Below are 21,074 nucleotides of genomic sequence, written 5' to 3'. Positions count from 1 at the left end.
ACTCTGTTCAGAGAAACTTGGCTGATCTTCTGGGGCGTATTTTTGGAGCTCTTTCAAGAAAGCCAAAAAACACCTGCATCCTAAAAAGAGGTTTATGTGTGTGTGTGTGTGTGTGTGTGTGTGTGTGTTTGATATTTGTGTATAAGCACCACACATTTACTGAGCTGCAAAAAAGGGAAGCCATTCAAGAAATAAAACAGATCTTTTTTTTTCAAAATAATCCCTGAGTCTCAACATTAATGGTTAGGTAGTTCACGATGATATCCTGCCACCATATTTTTTTTTGTAATCATATCATTATCATTTATTGACTTAAATATATATAGAGATTTATATATATCTGCAGCTTTCCCCTCTCCCCAAAACCCTGCCCAGCTGGGGCTCAGTTCTTGCTTTTCGCTTTCTGTTTCCCCGAGACATAGGGCAGCACCGTCTGAGTGCTTTTGTCCGACACCGTTTGGGTGCTGCTGTTTCGCGTCAGCTTCCGCTGCTGAGCGCTACTCAGATGAGGCGACCGCCGCAGTGTTGCCTTGACGGTGGGCGCCGCCTTGAGTGTCGTCTCGCTCAGCTCCTCGGGAGGGTCCTCGGGAGGTGGGACATTGTCTGCTTCCTCGTCATCGTCGCAACACAGGGCGTGATAGAGGACTTTGTCACTGAACCGCACTCGTTCCCGTGTCCCAGGTGTCCTCTGGTGCTGGGCTTTCTGGCTCAGGGCAGAGCTGAAGGCCTCCTCGCTGGAAGAGTCTGGGGTCTCCACCCGGGGTCCATTGGGGGTCAGCACCCCGCCATTCATCAGCCGGTAGTCAGGCTGGCGCCCTGGCTGCTGCTCTGAGCCATCGCCCGAATCGGACGGGGTGGAGGCTTCCAGGAAGGAGCAGAACTCCCAGCTGTCGGAGAGGATATCTGAGGTCATGAAATCGAGGTGCCCGAGGTCAAACATCCCACCTCCCTTCTCGCTGCTGGATGTGCTGCTCACGGTGGCTGTGGTCCAGTCGTCCGGCTCCAGCTCAAACTCAAAGTCCGAAGTCAGCTTGTCAATCTGGCTCACCACCTTGGGGAGAAAGAGAGGGAGAGGGGTTAGGGAGTGGCTGCCAGCAGATTGGGTCACTCCCACCAGCTTCTTCAGCATTTCGAGGCCTTAATTCCATTGACTGATTATTTTTTTATTATTTTTGTTAACATCTTTATTGAAAGTTCAAAAAGTACACAGCTATAGGGGCACTAAACAAAGGTAAAGGTAAAGGGACCCCTGACCATTAGGTCCAGTCGTGGACAACTCTGGGGTTGCAGTGCTCATCTCGCTTGATTGGCCGAGGGAGCCGGCGTACAGCTTCCGGGTCATGTGGCCAGCATGACTAAGCCACTTCTGGCGAACCAGAGCAGCGCATGGAAATGCCGTTTACCTTCCCACCGGAGCGGTACCTATTTATCTACTTGCACTTTGATGTGCTTTCAAACTGCTAGATTGGCAGGAGCAGGGACTGAGCAATGGGAGCTCACCCCATTGCGGGGATTTGAACTGCCAACCTTCTGATCGGCAAGTCCTAGGCTCTGTGGTTTAACCCACAGCGCCACCCATGTCCCTGCACTAAAAATGGTGAGACATAAATAAACGAGAGAGAAAGAAAAACAGAACCCATGTAGAAGGAAAAATAAAAGGGTTAGGGGGGAAAACCCAAAACTGTATACTTTACAAGGTTCTTGTTGTACTTCACCAGATCTTAACCCAGTGCTTTCTTTCTGGGGGGATGCAGGGGTACACATCCTCTAAACATTTTGTGAATCTATGTTTGGCCTCATTGAGGGGCAGTATTTCAATATGAGTAGGAAAATGAGTATACCCCTAAACACCTTTTTAGAAAAAAAGCACTCTCTTAACCTATTACAGTATTTGTAAGAATGATGTTTGGAATCCATTCTCATAATTCCATTGACTGATTGATTCCCAAAAGTATTTACATAGCATCGTAACATAAAGTTGTATTTATAACCCCACCTTTTTCACTGGAACAGTCTGAGACAGAAGAGGCCATGCAAAGCGCTGATTAACTGGGAGCCCATCTGCACTATATATTTTAAGCAGTTTCATACCACTTTAAACTGCCACTGCTTCCTTAAATAGCCCCATGGAAACTGCAGGTCTACAATACCCAGAGTGGTTTAACAATCAATGCCTCTTCCCAGGGAATTCTGGGAATTGTAGCTCTGGGATGGGAACGGTGTGTGTGTGTGTGTGTGTGTGTGTGTGTGTGTGTGTGTGATAACAACTCCCAGTATCCTCTTAACAGGCTATACTTCCCAAGTTGCCCTGGGGGATGGCCTAACTGTTTTAAGTGGGATGATACTTCTTTAAATGCATAGTGCAGGTGGGGCCTGGGTTTCTTTGACATTGGGAAGAGCCCTGCTCATAGGTTAGACCATTTGCCCATCTAACTCAATGTTATTCGCAAGGAGCAGAGGTAGATCTTCAGGGTTTGAGATGGCGCTGTCTCCCAGCCCCCCTTAGCGAAGCCAGGGATAGAATCTTGATGATTTTGCATGCAAAGCATGAGTTCTGCTGCTGAGTTCTCCTCCTTTCTTTTCCCTCCCTGGGGCAGACAAGAGACAAACAACTGGAGGTTTGTTTTGTTGTTGTTTTTTAAAAAGAAAAGGTGCTGTGACTTTTTAAAATAAAAAAGGTATAATAGTACAAATAGCATTTTCAATCAACCTGAAAAGACAAACAGTTCATCAGAAGCATGGGAGAGAGAGGGAGAGCTGAAAGCAGGAAGGGAGAACCAGTGGAAGGTATGTCTGGCAACTGAAGAGGAAAGGCTGAGCTTATTTATGGTTTAGTTCAGGGGTCAGCAAACTTTTTTAGCAGGGGGCTGGTCCACTGTCCCTCAGACCTTGTGGGGGGGGGGCGGACTATATTTTGGAGAGAGAAAAGCGAACCAATTCCTATGCCCCACAAATAACCCAGAGATGCATTTTAAATAAAAGTACACATTCTACTCATGCAAAAACATGCTGATTCCTGGACTGTCCGCAGGCCGGATTGAGATCTGGCCCCTGGGTCTTAGTTTGCCTACCCATGGTTTAGTTATTAAATTTCTATACTGCCCGCCATCCCAGGATCACAGGATGGTTTACAATATAAAAACACAAAAAATCAAAACAAATTAAAAAAGCAATACCCACCACACTATAAAAGGTCGTAAATTATTTAATTAGCCAAAGGCCTGGGAGAGGAGGGTTATTATTATTTTTTGCCAGGCAGCTGAAGATCTGTAATGATGGTGCCAGGTGAGCCTCTTTGGGAAGAGCATTCCATTCTGTCACCTCCTTTTGGCCAGACTTTAAAACCCTACACTAACCAGAAGAGCTCTGCTGGAAACCACAATGAGGATGCAGTGGAGGTGGCAAAGTATGCCTTCTTTGCTGCCTTCACTCCTAACATGAGTGGGGCAGATGGTATGTTGGGACAGCCCCGTGGGCAGGGCAGCAAGGCAGTGGTGTAGCATGGGTTGTCAGGCCCCGGGGCCGGGCAGAGTGGGGTAGGGAGAGAAATGGATGGAGTACACATGCGTGTTCAGCTCCTAATATCACCCAGGTGATCTCAGCCACAGAAATAAGAAAAGAAGAATCGTTCCATTGTCTGGAGAGGTCACTTTCTGGTTTGTATGGATAAACTATTTTCAATGGAGTCCAGCGATGGAAGAGCACAGCTGTGTTGAGGTAGCACCAAGTGTTGAAATTTTGGAGCCCTGTGCCTGCCCCCCCATGCTATGCAACTGCAGTAGGGGTGGGCAGTAAACCAGCAGAATCTCTAACCTGTCTCAATTGTCCACAGACAGCTTCCTGGCCATGTGGCCAACATGACTCAACCACGTCTGGCACAACGGAACACTGTGATGGAAACCAGAGCACATGGAAATGCTGTTTACTTTCCCTCCTCAGTGGTACCTATTTATCTACTTGCACTGGCATGCTTTTGAACTGCTAGGTTGGCAGAAGCTGGGACACAGCAAGAGAGCTCACCCTGTTGCAGGGATTTGAACCGCCAACCTTTTGATCGCAAGCCCAAGAGGCTCAGTGGTTTAGACCACAGCGCTACCCGCATCCCTACAAGATGGATGGATCCACAGTCTGACTCTGTATAAAGGCATCTTTCTGTTTTCCTACATACAGTGAGACAACTCATGCTGGCTCTTGATTTTATGTACATCTACCCACACTCTGAGAATGATGAAATATCTTATTGCTTGTACCTACCGGTATTTTCCTCAATGTGGGTTTGTGTTTTCCAACGATTTATTTTTTACATGCTTGGTCCCTGTGTGTGTTATCAGGCACCACCTACTCTGGGGAATTAATATCCCACATGCAATTCTTTGAGATGCTTCTAATTGCATAGATCTGTAGTGTTACAAGCAGGCGTAACTTGGTGGGTTTTTTTTTTTTTTGGTATTCTATACCAGTGTGATATTATCACGCCTCCAACATGGGTGTTGTACCATTCCCACTATTTACAATGCTCAGGCAGTGAGTGTTGTTACTTATGTAGCCAAAACAGCTCCACCCACGCACAAGAGGAAGGGATCTTCTGACTCCAGGGAATCCCTAAATATGGAGATTCCCTATGCAATTGATGTAGCTGTCTTATTAGGATTTTTCAAAGCATAGAGAACCTCAAGATTTAGGGAGGAGGAGACAGTATTTGGAAGAGAATGCTACAAGGAAGAGCGATCCATATTAAGCCGAGGTATAGACTGGCCCTTAGTGTTGTATTTCAAGCTAGCATGATATTACAAGGCCAGCGACATGGGTCAGTGCCCATCAATAGCCCTTTCCTCCACGAATTTGACCAATCTTCAAGCCACCTGTCTTTTAATGCCATCAGTCCTGCAGGAGCGAGTTCCATAGTTTATCTATGCACTGTGTGACGTACTTTCGTTGATCCGTCCTCAATCTTCCAACATTCAGCTCCTTGGATGTCCCTGAATTCCAGTGTCATGAAAGCAGGAGAAAAAACTTTTCTCCATCAACTTTCTCCATGCCATGCATAATTGTATAAACCTCTATCATGTTCCCTCATACTTGCCTTTTCTCTGCACTAAAAAGTCCCAAATGCTGCAACTTTTCTTCATAGGGGAGTCCTCCATCCCCTCGATGCAATGCAGGAATTTTTTTTGGCCCAACATGTGGCCCAAACCCATGACCCTGAAAATATGAGTCTCATGCTCTACCGACTCTGCAGGATGCACCCATTGAAGAAATACCTCCATGTGATTCAGGCATCACGTGATTCCCCTCCTTTACTCTCCCATCCTGCTGCTGTTATGGGCTTAGATTGCTGACAGCGGCCCAATGGAACCTGGGTAATGTCTCAATTGCGCAATGAAGCTCTTGGGATAGTCTACAACTCTTCAGCTTAATCTACCTCACAGGGTTGGTGTGATGATGATGATTTATCAGTTGCTTGTTATCAAGCTACATGAGACGCGGGTGGCGCTGTGGTCTAAACCACTGAGCCTCTTGGGCTTGCCGATCGGAAGATCGGCAGTTCGAATCCCTGTGACGGGGTAAGCTCCCGTTGCTTGGTCCCAGCTCCTGCCAGCTTAGCAGTTCGAAAGCACATCAAAGTGCAAGTAGATAAATAGGTACCACTCCGGCGGGAAGGTAAACGGCGTTTCTGTGCGCTGCTCTGGTTTAGCCAGAAGCGGCTTAGTCATGCTGGCCACATGACCTGGAAAAACTGTCTGCGGACAAACGTCAGCTCCCTCGGCCATTAAAGCGAGATGAGTGCCGCAACCCCAGAGAGTTGTTCACAACTGGACTTAACTGTCAGGGGTCCTTTACCTTTTTGTTGTTGTTATCAATTTCTCCTAGATACTTTCAGGACAGAAACTAAGCACACCACTGCGCTCCTTGTTGGAGCTCATAAAATACTGCTGTTACTGCCATTTAATTACCACAGAACCAGACATTGATAATAACCAGTTGAAAGAAAAAAGTTCCTGCCTCAAAACTCGCAACCTAACAAAGGCCATACAATTAAAATACCGCTTAGGCTGCAAAGTTCCATAAACCAGCATTTCTCAGTGCTGGTCAACGTAATCAATGTTCTCCATGGTATATGGCAGCCTTCCCCAACTTGGTGCCCTCCAGATATTTTGGACTACAACTTCCGCTAGCTCTAAGGCAGTTGTAATCCAAAACATCTGGCTGATGCCCGGCTGGGAAATGCAGGCGTATATCATGGAGAACATCAACTGGATTTCCAACCAAGCATGCAAACGACTCTTGGAGCATCAGTAAAGCAACTGCCATTTCCCTTCCCTTCCTCACCCCACCATAAACATTACACTTATGCAAACCACCACCATGGCCACCACAAGTCAGTAGCCCTTGGGGTGGCTTCTGGTTGCATTCCTTCAAATGCCCAGTAGATGGGGATGCTTATCTGCCAAGCCAAGCAGAGCTGATCACTTCTGGGAGAGGAATAGGGCTTTTAACAATTGCCTCAAGAATATCCTGAGCAAATGCCATTTGACTGTGAGTAATTCCCTTTTGAGCATCCTCACATCCCCCCGCCAAAGGAAGATCGTGAGCATGCATGCAATCCGAGAGTCATGTTCAGTGCTTTTCACATTGCAGCAAAGCCACAGGTTGGCAACTGCCCCAATGGGGATTGCCATGAAATAGCAGAGGGGCAAGTCTGACATGCACTGGAAAATGCAATGGATGAATGCAATGGTTGAGCACTTGGTCAGCTTTTGTCAACCTGGTGTCTCATCTGGGTTGTAGACCCATTGAGATTAATGCACATGAGTAACTTGGGTCCAATTCAGTGGGTCTGCTCTGAGCAAAAGTTAGCTGAATACAACCCCATATGGACCTGGAGGATCCAGAAAGCTGTTTGTGCCAGCTGGCAAAGGAGAAGAGGGAAGGGAGCGCCCAGCAAATCTATCTGCAGGTCTCTGCCTAACAGCCTAATGGATCTTAGGGCCCATGAGCTTCCTCAGGACTGGGAAGGGGAAAGAAACACCAGTTGCGGCTCATTGGCACTCTCTTTATCTTTCCAGGATGCTTTTTGCTCTGTTGCTGCTGTGGACGAGCGGTGAGAGATTCCTGCATTGCAGGGGGGTTGGACTATGTTTGTGGGCAATGATCTTGCCACTCTACTTGGGTTGAGAGCCTGGATTGGTTGGAGAGTAAGGGGAAAGGAGTTAAGTTACCCCAAAGCCAAGGCGTGAGAATCTGCTGGCATGGAGAAAGGCCCTCTTTGGGTTAGAGACATAGAGGGAGGCAGTGGGCTGCCATATGTGGGGAAAGACCTGTTTGAATGTCTCATTTGGTTCCCCCCAGGCATTCGGTTAAACTTGAAATATTAATTTTTGCTATTGTGGATTTGCTTCTTTCCCTTATGGCAGAATTGCTATTTATGTTATTTTGTAATTTCTCTCTCTTGTTTTACTCTGTTTATTTGCATTACTCTGTAACCTGCTCTGCGACTGAAAACATTCAACTAAGAACAGGCTATAAATACTGCACAGTAAATAAATCAATAACAATAATAAAAATGTGTCTTGGACAAGTGGCTATCATCTGTCCCAGCCATCACAGCCAGTGGGGGCTGATGGGAATTGTAGTCCAAACCTATGGAGGGGTTGTGAGGTTCTTTTTGGGAGGGGGTCAGTCAGTATGATGCCTGAGTCCCTTCTAATCCCTGGGATCCTGAATCCAGCAAGGGTTAAAAATCTAATGGAGGATCCCTTTGTTGAACTGGTCGGGCAAGTTTCTTTGTGAGTTAATGGCCCTAAAGACAGAAATGAAAGACAAAAGGGCAGGCCCTCTCCCTCACCTGGCTGGTAGTCAGGAGACAAGAGACATGCAGTTGTGTAAGTGAGAGGGGAGGCTGCAGGCATAAACTAGTGAGACAGAGTCATGCTTGATTTCTGCTCAGATCCAAGGCTGTGACTGTGGGAGAAGAAAAGATCTGGAGTGTTAATGCTGTGAGCCCCTCCATCTTAGGCTCCAGTTGTAAAGGGACCCCTGACCATTAGGTCCATTCATGACTGACTCTGGGGTTGCTGCGCTCATCTCGCTTTATTGGCTGAGGGAGCCGGCGCACAGCTTCCGGGTCATGTGGCCAGCATGACTAAGCCACTCATGGCGAACCAGAGCAGCGCACGGAAACGCCGTTTACCTTCCCGCTGGAGCGGTACCTATTTATCTACTTGCACTTTGACGTGTTTTCGAACTGCTAGGTAGGCAGGATCAGGGACCGAGCAATGGGAGCTTACCCCATCGTGGGGATTCGATCCACCAACCTTCTGATCAGCAAGTCCTAGGCTCCGTGGTTTAACCCACAGCGCCACCCGTGTCCCTAGGCTCAGGTTGTATATATGTGTAAATAAACCATATACAGTGGTACCTCGGGTTAAGAACTTAATTCGTTCTGGAGGTCCGTTCTTAACCTGAAACCGTTCTTAACCTGAGGTACCACTTTAGCTAATGGGGCCTCCCGCTGCCTCTGCGCCTCTGATGTGCAATTTCTGTTCTCATCCTGAAGCAAAGTTCTTAACCTGAGGTACTATTACTGGGTTAGGGGGAGTCTATAACCTGAAGCGTCTGTAACCCGAGGTACCACTGTATCCTAAAGACACCAAGTCTCCACTGTCCCTCATTCCAAGGAAACCAAACCCTGAAGAAGTGGCTGGAACCCCTAGAATATTGTGCTGCTTGGAGATTGGGGTGCTGTGGTAACAGAGGGCAACAGGCTGGCAAAGACTAAACTTAGCTATTCATGAAAGCACTTGATACATTTTGAGACAACGGGACAAAAAATGCATCAGGACATTAATAGCTTTCAACAGACAGTGGCTGGCTCCCAATAGTTCATTTCTTTGATTTTTGCTTTTAAAAAGTGTGTATTGCTTACAAGATGAAAAAGAGGAGCGCAGTAGATGAAATTTATGCAGGGTTCCCCCCCCCCCGCTTGCTCTTATGCAGAGGGTATGGTTATGCAATTAATTGAACAGGCAATCAGGGGGAATTTAAATCAAATAACGTTCCCAGTCAGAGCACATTATAGGCCTCATATGAAGAGTTAGCACGCAAAGCTCTGACAAGGTGGAGGTTGAAAGCTTCCTGGAGGAGAGGGCTGGCGTGAGAGAGAAGGGAAACACCTGAGAGACTTCAGCCTATGTTCTGAGCTCACGTTTGTTCCCTCTCAGGTATTTATGGGAGCCACTGCTCAGAGGTGCAAGAAGTCTTGATCACGACTCAGCTGAGCAATGCCTATCGACCCTACACTGTGATGCACTCTGGTTCCGGTTGGGTGTGGCAGTTTTAGTATACCTGACGTAATGGCATGTGAGTTGTGCATTTTAAACCATGAAGCGTTATTGTCTTTTTCACATTCATTATTGTAGATTGTGCACCCTTTGCGGAAGAAGTCTTAATTTGATTATGTGCAGCACAGTGTACACTGATACGTAAATAAATTCACTGAATGGCGGTTTTGTGTCGCTCGCCTTGAACGCCAACTTTCCTGTGGCAAGTTTTGTTTGCCCTTTTCCCCTCCCTATGGGATGGCATTAACTATGCCAGCTCCAGGGCACCAGCTCTAGGGGAAGGGTCAAAGCTCAGCAGCAGACCAACTTCCTTGCATGCACAAGGTCCCAGGTCAATCCCCACCATCTTCAGGTATGCCTAGGAAATATTGGACATTTGAGAACACCACCAACAACAATCATGCCCTAAACGGTCTTGGTCCAGTATACCTGAAGGAGCGTCTCCACCCCCAGCATTCTGCCTGGACTCTGAGGTCCAGCGCCGAGGGCCTTCTGGCGGTTCCCTCATTGTGAGAAGCAAAGCTACAGGGAACCAGGCAGAGGGACCTTTTCGGTAGTGGCGCCCACCCTGTGGAACGCCCTTCCAGCAGATGTCAAAGCGATAAACAACTACCTGACATTCAGAAGACATCTTAAGGCAGCCCTGTTCAGGGAAGTTTTTAACGTGTGATATTTTACTGTATTTTTGGTTTTTATGGAAGCCGCCCAGAGTGGCTGGGGAGGCCCAGCCAGATGGGCGGGGTATAAATAATAAATTATTATTATTATTATTATTATTATTATTATTATTATTATTATTATTATCATGAAGCACAATGCAGATGAAACACAATGCAAATTGTGGGCGGGTTGGGGGAGTCATCAGTTACTTAGATGACTTGAAAGAGGTTTAGAGACATTCATAGATGATGAGGCTATCAACCAGATGGACCTTTCTTCTGACCCAAAAGGACACCGAACTGCACAAGGCAGACTGTGTCACCAGTAAATGCATAGGTACCATTGGATATAGTCAGTGTGATAGCTATCTTGAAGATCCACAGCTTAGTGGTAGAGCATCTGCTTTGCATGTAGAAAGTCTCAGGTTCAAAGCCCATGTAGACATGAGAGAGACCCCATCCGAAACCCTGGAGAGCTGCTGGCTGTCATTGTAGACCAGGCATAGGCAAACTCGGCCCTCCAGATGTTTTCAGACTACAACTCCCATCATCCCTGACCACTGGTCCTGTTAGCTAGGGATCTGGAGGGCGAGTTTGCCTATGCCTGTTGTAGACAATACTGAACTAAATGGCCCAAGGATATGACTCAGCCCAAGGCAACTTCCTATGTATGTCCCATGAAAGGTCACATAAGTATTCCAGCCCCGTCTATTTGCTCCCTCTTGTAATCATTATGCATTATGTTTTCATTATGCACATCCATCATTGGTCAGTGCTGACACTGCACTCAAGGAGAGTGAGTCTGAAGTTCAACCGTGTAGTTGTAGCATTGCTACAGTTCAGACGCTCAAGGAGAAAGTGACTAGGAAACTACAAGGCAATTAGCTATCCCTTAGCCATCACTTCTAGTTTGCAATCATGGGAGATTTAAGGACTTGTTTGGCATGAGGCTGAATCTTCTGAACACCCCGGCACGCTAATAACCATCCAAGGGTGATTGCTTGTCCTCCATGGATCTGACTAATCCTCTTTGAAAAGTCAATTATCCTATTGGCCTTCATAAGATGCCACTGAGCGTCACAGGTAGAGAGGTGTGTGTGCATGTGTGTTTCTGTGCTTGCACAATATGAAATGCAGTGACAGTTACTTAAAAGTGTCTTGTTAAATCAACTGCCTGTACATTTCACTGAGTCCCTCTTAGATCTACTTTTATGGCAGAAAGCAAATATACTAGCTCCTCGTTCCTGGTAACAGCACCATTAATTATCTTATTGTATCTTCAGTCGGTGTACTTCTTTGACTTGTAAACTCTCTTAGCTCTTCATTTTACAAGAATACTCTCTTTTCAGGTATTACATGTCCATAATGTTCATTCTAGCCGTTTATAAAGCACACGTGCTTCTCTCAATGTACATATTCTTTTGAAAGCTGCCCTTTCTCCTATGTACAAGTTAAGTTTGCCCATTTCTGCCAGTTCCAGCATCTTCATTAGCTATTCCCATACAGTGAGGACTAGTGGCTTCCCACTCCATTTATATGTCTGCCTATCAGTCTTTCTGTCATTAATACGTTTCATATTCGGGATTTTAGTCCCTTTGAAATCTCCACCCCAGAATTAACATGGGATTTCAGCTGTGTTCAAACTCCCATCTACTGTGCTCTCCACTGCTTTTCCAAGGCTCGACTTTTAATCTGTGTTTACATGATGTTCTCTAAAATGCATATGCACCCTACACATATCTTTGCCATAAAATACTACGGTTGGATGTGTTCTTTCTCAAGCCAGCTTCATGCCGATCAGAGTCCTTAAGGGGTTCCTAATTCATCTCCAGCCAAGGTGTGAAGACATCCCTGCCCCATCTATGCTGCCTGGTGTGTACACAGACAGCAGTGAATCTGAGACTAATAAAGCCGTGCTGATGTGAGCAGCTTGTGTATTTGTATGTTGAGCGGGAAGAGGCGTGCAATGAACCAGGGGAGAACTCCACTGTGGTCTACGGTTAAAATGAGCACACCCTTAATCCCAATTTGCACCCTGTGATTTCCACCATTATATCTATGCTTTGTCCCCAGGAGTAATATTTATATATTATAATTATATTTATATGTTTTGATTTTGTTCTGTGAACTGCCCTGAGACCTCTGGGCATAGAACTAAATAAATAAATAAATAAATAAATAAATAAATAAATAAATAAGGTGGTTTTTGGCAATCCGACCATATATGAACCAGATGCCCATTCATAGCTAGAAACGTCCAGCACCTGAACCTCATATCTGAATAGATCTTATTCAGCTGAGCAGGTGTTAATAAATACCATTGTAGTAACAATGTATACAGGTTTTATTGACAAATTTAGAGTTGACCTCTTTACTGAGTATCACATCATATTCCTTTTTCCCCCCTGATCAATTAGCACCCAGGTCTCTTTTCCATTATCATTTAATTATACGCCTCTCATTTCCTAGGTTCTTTGTAACTGCTTGCTAACAAACCTTTTGCCATAATGTCATCTTTCTCAATCTTACCGTGACCTTTCAAAGGAAAAAAACCCAACTCAATTTATTCTTCTATCTAATTTTCCTTCATAGACAAAGCATTCTAGTTCCCCCATTGCTTTGTGCTGCTCATCTTTTACGCCAGTTAGGCTGCTCTATAATACTGTACTATTCTAGTGGTTGTACTCAGGGCTTTTTTACAGCTGGAAACTCTGTTCCGGCACCTCTCAGGTGAGTGCCATTGCCGTTCTAAGAGAAGGAGGCAGGTGTTCATGGTGAGTTCCAGCACCTCTTTTTTTCTAGAAAAATAGCACTGGTTATAAAGGTAAAGGGACCCCTGACCATTAGGTCCAGTCGTGACCAACTCTGGGGTTGTGGTGCTCATCTTGCTTTATTGGCCGAGGGAGCCGGCGTACAGCTTCCGGGTCATGTGGCCAGCATGACTAAGCCACTCATGGCGAACCAGAGCAGCGCACGGAAATGCCGTTTACCTTCCTGCTGGAGCGGTACCTATTTATCTACTTGCACTTTGATGTGCTTTCGAACTGCTAGGTTGGCAGGAGCAGGGACTAAGCAACATTGTGGGGATTTGAACCGCCAACCTTCTGATCGGCAAGTTCTAGGCTCTGTAGTTTAACCCACAGCACCACCCGCGTCCCTTAGCACTGGTTATACTATAGGCTTTTTTGGAACTGCTTGAACTATGGATCTAAGTTCTGGATCTGTGGCTCTCTAGATGTATTTGGACTCCAACTCCCATCAGCCCCAGACACTGTGACCAATGATCAGGCATGATGGGAGTTGTCACCTAGCAACACCTGGATGGCCCACCCTTCCATGAAATGGAGAAACAAGCACAAGTAGTTAAGGTTGAATTCATTTCTTGAGTATTAAACCAAAGCACCTCTTTCATTTCCAGCTTGTTTGTTTTCTTCAGGGATGGGAAACTTGTGGTCCTCCAGATATTATTGAATTCCAACCCCCATCATCCCTGACTATTGACTATGCAGGCTCAGCTAAAGGGAGTTGGAGTCCAGCAACATCTGGAGGGCCAAAGGTCCCTCATCCCTGGTTTAAAGACTTTATCATTTTGCCGAAATGGCAAAAATGGCCAGAAGAATCCGAAATCAGGAAGACCAAAATTTTAATAAAGAATGGGGGGAAATGATAATTTATCCTAAAAACCATTGTAAACAGTTAAAATTGTTGGTAGGATTGGAATAACACTTGTAGTTTAATGGTGAATTTTGGATATAATGGAGATGTAAAAGATTGGGATTATTATAAAAGATGCAGGAGGAAATGATTAATAATAAGACCCACAAAGGGGAGGAAGGAAGTCCAGAAGACTCCATGGAATCTTGTATTTATGTTGTATGTTGCATATGTGATTGTAAAACTGTAATTTGAGAAACCAAATAAATAAATGTAAAACAAACAAATAAATACAGTATCAACGGATATTTGCGGTGTATCTCTCATTGTCAACTGCTTTGGAGAGAAGGCAAACAGAGGAGGAATGAATACAAGAAGCTGCTTTACACTGAGCCAGATCATTGACCCATCTAGATGAGCACTGTCGACACTGACTGGCAGCAGCTCTTCAGGGATTTAGGCAGGTGATGCTGGGGTTTGATGCTGGGACCTTTTGCATGCCAAACCTGTGTTTTACACCTGAGCCCTAGCCCTTCCTCTTTATGTAGTCACTATGCCTTGCTTGGCAACTTGCTGGAGGGATATGGCTGTGCTGGGCCTGGGGGTAACCCGTGAAATGCAGTCCAGAACCGGACCGGAATCCAGAGGTTCCACTAGGAGTCAGTCCAACAGGGCCAAGGCAGGACATGAGGCAGGAAACCAGGCAAGGACAGGTACAGGATCTCAGGCAGGATCTAGAATACAGCAATGTTGCTCCTGCAACCTGGGGCGGGGTCCGACAGCCTTTTATCTTTGTTGGGGTAATGGCCGGTCCTGATCCCCCTGCCACTCACCTCCCTGTTTTGCCCGAAGGCGAGCACTCCTCCTCAGGTCTCTCCTTCTCTCAGACCTCAGTCTCTGCAGCTTGGGAGACATCGGTGGGTTACTAGACCCAGGGGCCGCCTCAGTCTCCCCTGACCAAACCGGTAGTGGAGCAGCTGTAAGTGATGGCCCAGCTGGTGTTTGTTGCAGAGGAACCTGTGCAGACTGGGACTCCTCAGGATCAGGCCCCAGACTTGGTTCAGATGATGCCTGAGGCAAAGGATCTGGTGCAGACTGTGACTCCTCTGGTTCTGAGCCCTAGTCCTAGGCCATCACAATGGCTGACTCTTGTTGGAAATAGGATGCTGGGCTAGATGGACTTTCAGATGGACCTGGTATAGTGCTGTTAGTTCTGAGTCCTGCCCTCCTATAAATCTAGCTTCCCTCCCATATTTAAGCCCTGGCTGCAACTCGACTTATACCTTAGTCAGCTTCCTTGCTTTTCTACCACGGTGTGGGCTTGGCAGGGTTAGGCACGAGAGATGAGTAATCCTGAAGGGGTGTGTGGTGGGAGGTGCAAAAGAAAAGCTCATCCAGGATGGCTTCGGATGATGAGCTCTTTCATGCAGGCCCTATTTTGTTGGCACACATCCCCCCTTTTTGGAGCACTCAGTGCCTCTTACTGATTCAGGCATCCCCTTCTCAGGCACACAGGCTATAATAAGGCATGAGTGTGCTTGGCTTCTACTCAAGTGAAAAGGGGGAAGCTGGATCTTTGTTTAGATTGGGAAAAGGCTGGAGAACTGTCCATGGTGCTGGAGGCCACAACGGTGCTGCTGGATTGGATCAAAGTTCTGTATCGGGGTAGCCAACTTGTTGCCTTCTAGAGTCCCCCATCACTGATTTAAGGAATTAGATTCTGCCCCCCTCCCTCCCTCAGAAGGCAGGTGAGTTCAATGTCATGGTAGGAATACGAGTAATCAAGTCTATTTCATCAGTTTTGCAATGGGCCAGAGCACAGATAAGTACAAGACATATTCTCTGTTCCTCCTTTCGCCTTGCTAGATACATACTCTGCCTGTTTAGGCTGTTAAATCTCTGGAAGAGGCAGTGCTATTTCATTCCCAATTTATACTGCATTCTGCACAGGAGGACCCGATCTGACCTGCCTGTGCTGCTGCAAGACAAATCGCTATGTGTAAAAAAGGCTGGTGAGGATTTAATTTCCTGTACTTTAATAAGCAATGTGATTAGAAGGAGCCCAGATAGTTTCCTAGAGACAGATGGGGAAGATCGGTTTTGCCCTGTTCTGGCAAATCTGGGAGAGCCCTCAAGGCTCTGAATGAAGTCTAGCAGAGACTGCGCCGCCATGAGAGTCCAGCACAAGCTATGCAAGCTTGCAAGTCACCAAGTTAGGGCCATGGGTCAGGTCCCAGTGCAGACTCCTAGTGCAGACTCATTTGCTTGGACAAAGGACTCAGCTCAAATGAGAACCCAAACCAGCCTCCCCCAACATGGCACCCTCCATCTATTTTGGACTGCAACTCCCATCAGCCCCAGTCACTATGGCCAGTGGTAAGGGATGATAGGAGGCTGCAGTCCAACCAGTCCAGGTTCAAGGCTCCTGGGATGATATGCATTCCTAAAGAACTACAGCAAGTAAGAATGTCACTTGTTCCTTAAGTCAGTGTTTCCCAACCTTGGGCCTCCAGCTGTTTTTGAACTACAACTCCCATCATCCCTGACTAGCAAGACCAGTGGCAAGGGATGATGGGAATTGTAGTCCAAAAACAGCTGGAGGCCCAAGGTTGGGAAACACTGACTTAAGTCACCTTCCAGTTTCCTAGCTGTATGAAGGGTGCAGCCATTGGACTAACAGAACAGCGAGCATAGGCTGCTGCTTGAGATAAACCTGTCAAGAAACGGGGCATGGCTGGTCATTTATGGGATGGGGAAATCACCACATTGGCAGCTTACAAAGGTTATAAAAGCCAGTTGAGGAACAAAAGGCTAGACCATTTGGAAAACGCTATGGGCCTCAGTACTGGTGTGCAACACTCACATCTCCAGGTGGCCCTCGGGGAACTACATATTGTATCTACCCTCAATGCCATGACCAGAGATCTCCTAGCCAACCTAGTTTCTCATAATGTCATGGCTGGAACCAGGCCTGCTCAGATTTTCTCAATGACCAATTTACTGTAAATCCATAAGGGATTATATATTCCACCAGAATTAGCTGATTCTAAAGAACACCTCAAGAATCCCTGAGGATCTGTGACCATGGCACCATTCATGGAGATTCTCTGGATGGCAGCGCAGATGGTTGCAGTGTTCTAGACCTATTGACCATTAGAAGGAGTTTGGGCACCAACATACCAAATTTCCCAGGTCCATGGGTAGGGTGCCGGTGGGATTGGATAGTCCATCAAGTTCTTTGTGAAACCTGATAAACTGAACTGTTTTGTAGTAAGTGCACCTGGGAGATGACCAAGAATTGGGTTGGGAGTAGGGAACAACCAAGTTGCAACTTCAGTGTGTAAGAATACGAAAAGAAGGGGAAATCATAACTGTTCATTATAGGATTTTCTGGGAAGGGGTACCACTGTATATGGAGAATCCCCTTCATGGATCACTGCCTTGCCGTGGCGAAGTGGCTTGAAGAACTCAGAGAAGCTATGAACTATGCCAAGCAGGGCACCCAAGATGAACAGGTCATAGTGGAGAGGAGAGCTGGACCATAAAGAAGGCTGATCGCCAAAGAATTGATGCTTTTGAATTATGGTGCTGGAGGAGACTCTTGAGAGTCCCATGGACTGCAAGAAGATCAAACCTATCCATTCTGAAGGAAATCAGCCCTGAGTGCTCACTGGAAGGACAGATCCTGAAGCTGAGGCTCCAGTACTTTGGCCACCTCATGAGAAGAGAAGACTCCCTGGAAAAGACCCTGATGTTGGGAAATATGGAGGGCACAAGGAGAAGGGGACGACAGAGGACGAGATAGTTGGATAGTGTCTTCGAAGCTACAAACATGAGTCTGACCAAACTGCGGGTGGCAGTGGAAGACAGAAGTGCCTGGCGTGCTCTGGTCCATGGGGTCACAAAGAGTTGGACACGACTAAACGACTAAACAACAACAAAATATATGGAGAAACATTACTTGTAGCAAAGATTAGTTATGCTTGGGCAAATGGAACCATTATAAGGGATATTTATATAATTGTACAGACCAGTATTCAGGACCATACTATATCTTGGCCAGTTGATCAACAAAGACAGACCACATCAAAATATGTTATATTCTTCAACTGGTCGGCAATGAGATACATTTTTAGAATTAACTGCTCTGCTTCCCAAAATCACAAAATTGATGATTTTATAACAAAGACCCATGTCCTGCAATGACTATATTAAAAAATATACGGTATGCTTTTGTAGCTGCTCACTGTATTGCAGCTTAATGCACAAATTATGATCTCACCTGCCATGCAACAAAGGTAATCTCCCAGCCACAACACATGATGCGGTCTATTGGTGTGATAGGATTATTTTGCTTGCTTACATGATTATTACGCCTTTACTGAGGTTGCTGACCAAAGCCACCTATTCATGATTATATGATTACACAGAACTGTAATTGACGACCACCAACAACCACAAAAAGGAAGGAAGAAAAAGGAGAAAGTGTGGGGGAAATAATTTAAGACTTTCCTAAGACTTAAAAGCACAAAAGTGGGGAATGTAAGACCAAAATTGACCTGACGGCCCCCATAATGGATTTGTGTAGGTACTGACGGGGTGAACAGTGAAAATGATCTTGGAAAATGCCTGTGAAGCCATAGAAACCACAAACAGCCTTTAAACTGATAAGTGTTCTTCTCTTAGGATTGTTCAGCTCCTTTTTACTAATCAGCAAGTTGCAGATAGTTCTGAGCCTTGTGGTGCCTATAAATTTTGGCTGTATTAGAGGGCTTGACAGAGAACTCTTTAACTGCCAGAGGGATCTGCATCCGTCTGTTTTCTCTCCATGCAATTGCCTGTATGCTTTCATAAAGTGTTTCTATCTATAGACTAAATGCAGAGTGGAGCTTCCTTTCTTTCAAGCTAAGAAATGAAAGAAACAACAAAAATATAATTAAAAATCAATACGAATATTCCGTGTAATGGATGTGCCGCCCCCCATCTTCAACCTCAAATCTACAGATAGGCTGTGGACCACCTGCATGAAGTTTGTGGGCTACAGTCTGAGAACCTCTGGGACCAGGATATCTGAGAGGTACCCCTTTATATACCCAACTGATCACTTTGCTCTACAGGTGAGGGCCTCCTGCGAATACTATCTTATCAGGAAGTCTGTGTAGGAATCAGGCCTTTTGTGTCATGGGACCTTCCCTTTCCCAGCTGTACTGGAATTCCTTCCCCTTGAATATTAGGCAGGCACCATCTCTGTTGTCTTTTTGGCACCTGCTGAAGACCTTCCCCAACCAAATGCCCTCCAGATATCGGTTTGACATTGACTCCCATTATCACCGACCATTCATCAGCCTGCCTAGGTCTAATGGGAGTTGGAGTCCAACACTATCTGAATGGGAACAGTTTGAGGAAGGCTGCACTGTGCATCATTCCAGACATTTTGGGGAAATAAACATGGTAGCCACAAGCTCTAGTGAAGGAATGGGTATCCCAAACCCCAAAACTGACTGTGCAGGCAGTTTGAAACTGCACCAAAATCCCTATTTTTCCTTAGCTAAAATGCTTTAACTTGAGCTCTTGAGCCGAAACCCAGCTGTATAGACAAGTGCTCAGAGCCCTCTCCTTTATCAGTTTGTGACGACAAGTATGGCCTTGACTGTACCAATAGAACAAAGAAGACACGTCTGTGCCTTATTTTATGTCCTGACCACAAAAATGCACAGACCCAGTCTGGGAACAGCGCCAGAGTGTGTTCTCAGAGATGGTGACCTCTTGCTCCAAGATAAGAGTAGGAACAGGAAGATCCTTTTATGGTCAGAAGTACAGGAAGGAATACCCTTTTATGGTTAAGAATACCAGAGCAGGAACATGTGTGATGTCAACCTGCGTACATAGGCTGACGTGGTTGGATTCCTGGGGAAGGAGGGCGAGGGTGCCTGGAGGATATATATACTGCATGAAACTTCTCATTTCTTTGGACTTGCTGTGGACTGACCACGCAGGTGCCTTCTGCTATCCAGAGAGCAGAATAAACTCTTTCTCTGAACCAACCTCGGTGTCATTTGACTTCCTTCCTCCTGTCCAGGAGCAACACAGACCCAATCGGTGAACTCCAATAAGGCTACACTAGGAGGAACGCTAGCGAGTTCTGCAACCCACAATCCTCGATATGCACACACTCAAAAACACCCAAAACACTTCTCTCTTTCTCTTACACACACAACTTTTGCCGTCTGCTACAAATGGACTTGCAAAACTGGGAGGGCCTTTTTCACTCAGCTCTAGTTTTCAAAACAGCCCTGGCACCTGTGAAACTACAGCAAAGCAGATTGGCACTGCCCCGCCAACCTCAGCCTGATCTCATCCAGACCCAAACTGCCTGCCTCCCTGCCCTTTTACAACCAGCCCAGGGCAGTGGCAGTGGCTGTCAGTGTCCTCTTGCTTCCTCCCCATAGAGAACTGAACAGGGAACAACATGGGGACAAAACCGGAATTAGTTGTCTCTGCTGTCCCTGACTCTGGCTCCATCAACAGTTTACCTCCCTCACAGTTCTAAGTGCACAGAGGCCACCAGTGTAGAGAAGAGCCCCTGAGTCTGTGCAGAGTTCTGATATATGTGCCCCAGGATATAATAAAGATAACTGTGTTGCTCTTACCCCTGCCTCAAGCTGCTGGATCTGGTCCCTGAAAGAGTCCCAGACACCTCCCTATTTCCATCTGTGAAATATTGGAAGCTGTTAATAAAGCAGCCAACAGCTTGGTAAAATCATAATGTACACTGCTTATATATTATAGGTACATTCTCCATTAATTTTTCATTGCGGTTTCACTTTAGCAGCTACCACGGAACGTAGTGCTCTGCGACTGTTTTATTACAGAAAGGGAAGACAGGGAATTCTACAGCGGCACAGAGCAGGAATGTGGCCGAGAACACTTGCTTCTCTTGCGGAACATTTTCCAGCCCGAGGGCCACATTCGCTTCTGGGCTACCTTCCAGAGGCCATATGCAAGAGGTGGGCGGGGCAAGAAGCCAAAGTGGGTGGAGCAATGACGTTAACTTTTGTACAGTAGGCCAATTTCTACATCCTCCTCACTAGTCTCCATCCAGGCAAGCAAAAGGCATGATCAGAATTCGAGGACACATTCCAGCTGGTAAGAAACACTGAAGGAGGGTGTGGAGCAGTTTCCAATGAGCAATAATCACACCTTGCATTAACCTCATTGGCTATGATGCGGCCGCTGCTAAAATAAGGAATCAGAAAGATGAAATCTACTGAAGGAATGGGTTTCTGTGCAGTCAGTTTGAAACCAATCAGTAAAGCCTAATAAGGCTACACTACGTGGAAGAATGAAGGCCCTTTTCAGTCCCTATAAGAAGGCAATACAGCCTAATAAAATCTCAAGCAGGTTTTGACTTATGAGCAAT

General features: G+C 46.1%; 1 protein-coding gene across 1 annotated transcript in view; it reads right to left on the bottom strand.

Moving 5' to 3' along the window:
• Nucleotides 1-276: 276 nt before the first annotated feature.
• The window catches only part of INSYN1 (inhibitory synaptic factor 1), a 125,284-nt gene continuing 104,486 nt past the window's right edge, over nt 277-21,074 (bottom strand). Inside the window, exon 3 of the mRNA XM_081887821.1 lies at nt 277-1,051. Coding sequence (XP_081743947.1) covers nt 383-1,051 — 669 coding nt within the window. The 3' untranslated portion in view covers nt 277-382. The remainder of the gene's footprint in view (nt 1,052-21,074) is intronic.

Source organism: Podarcis melisellensis (assembly GCF_964234715.1).
Source record: "Podarcis melisellensis genome assembly, chromosome: 14".
Taxonomy (NCBI): Eukaryota; Metazoa; Chordata; class Lepidosauria; order Squamata; family Lacertidae; genus Podarcis; species Podarcis melisellensis.
The sequence above is the reverse complement of the archived record's forward strand: the minus strand, read 5'-3'. Positions and strand labels throughout refer to the sequence as shown.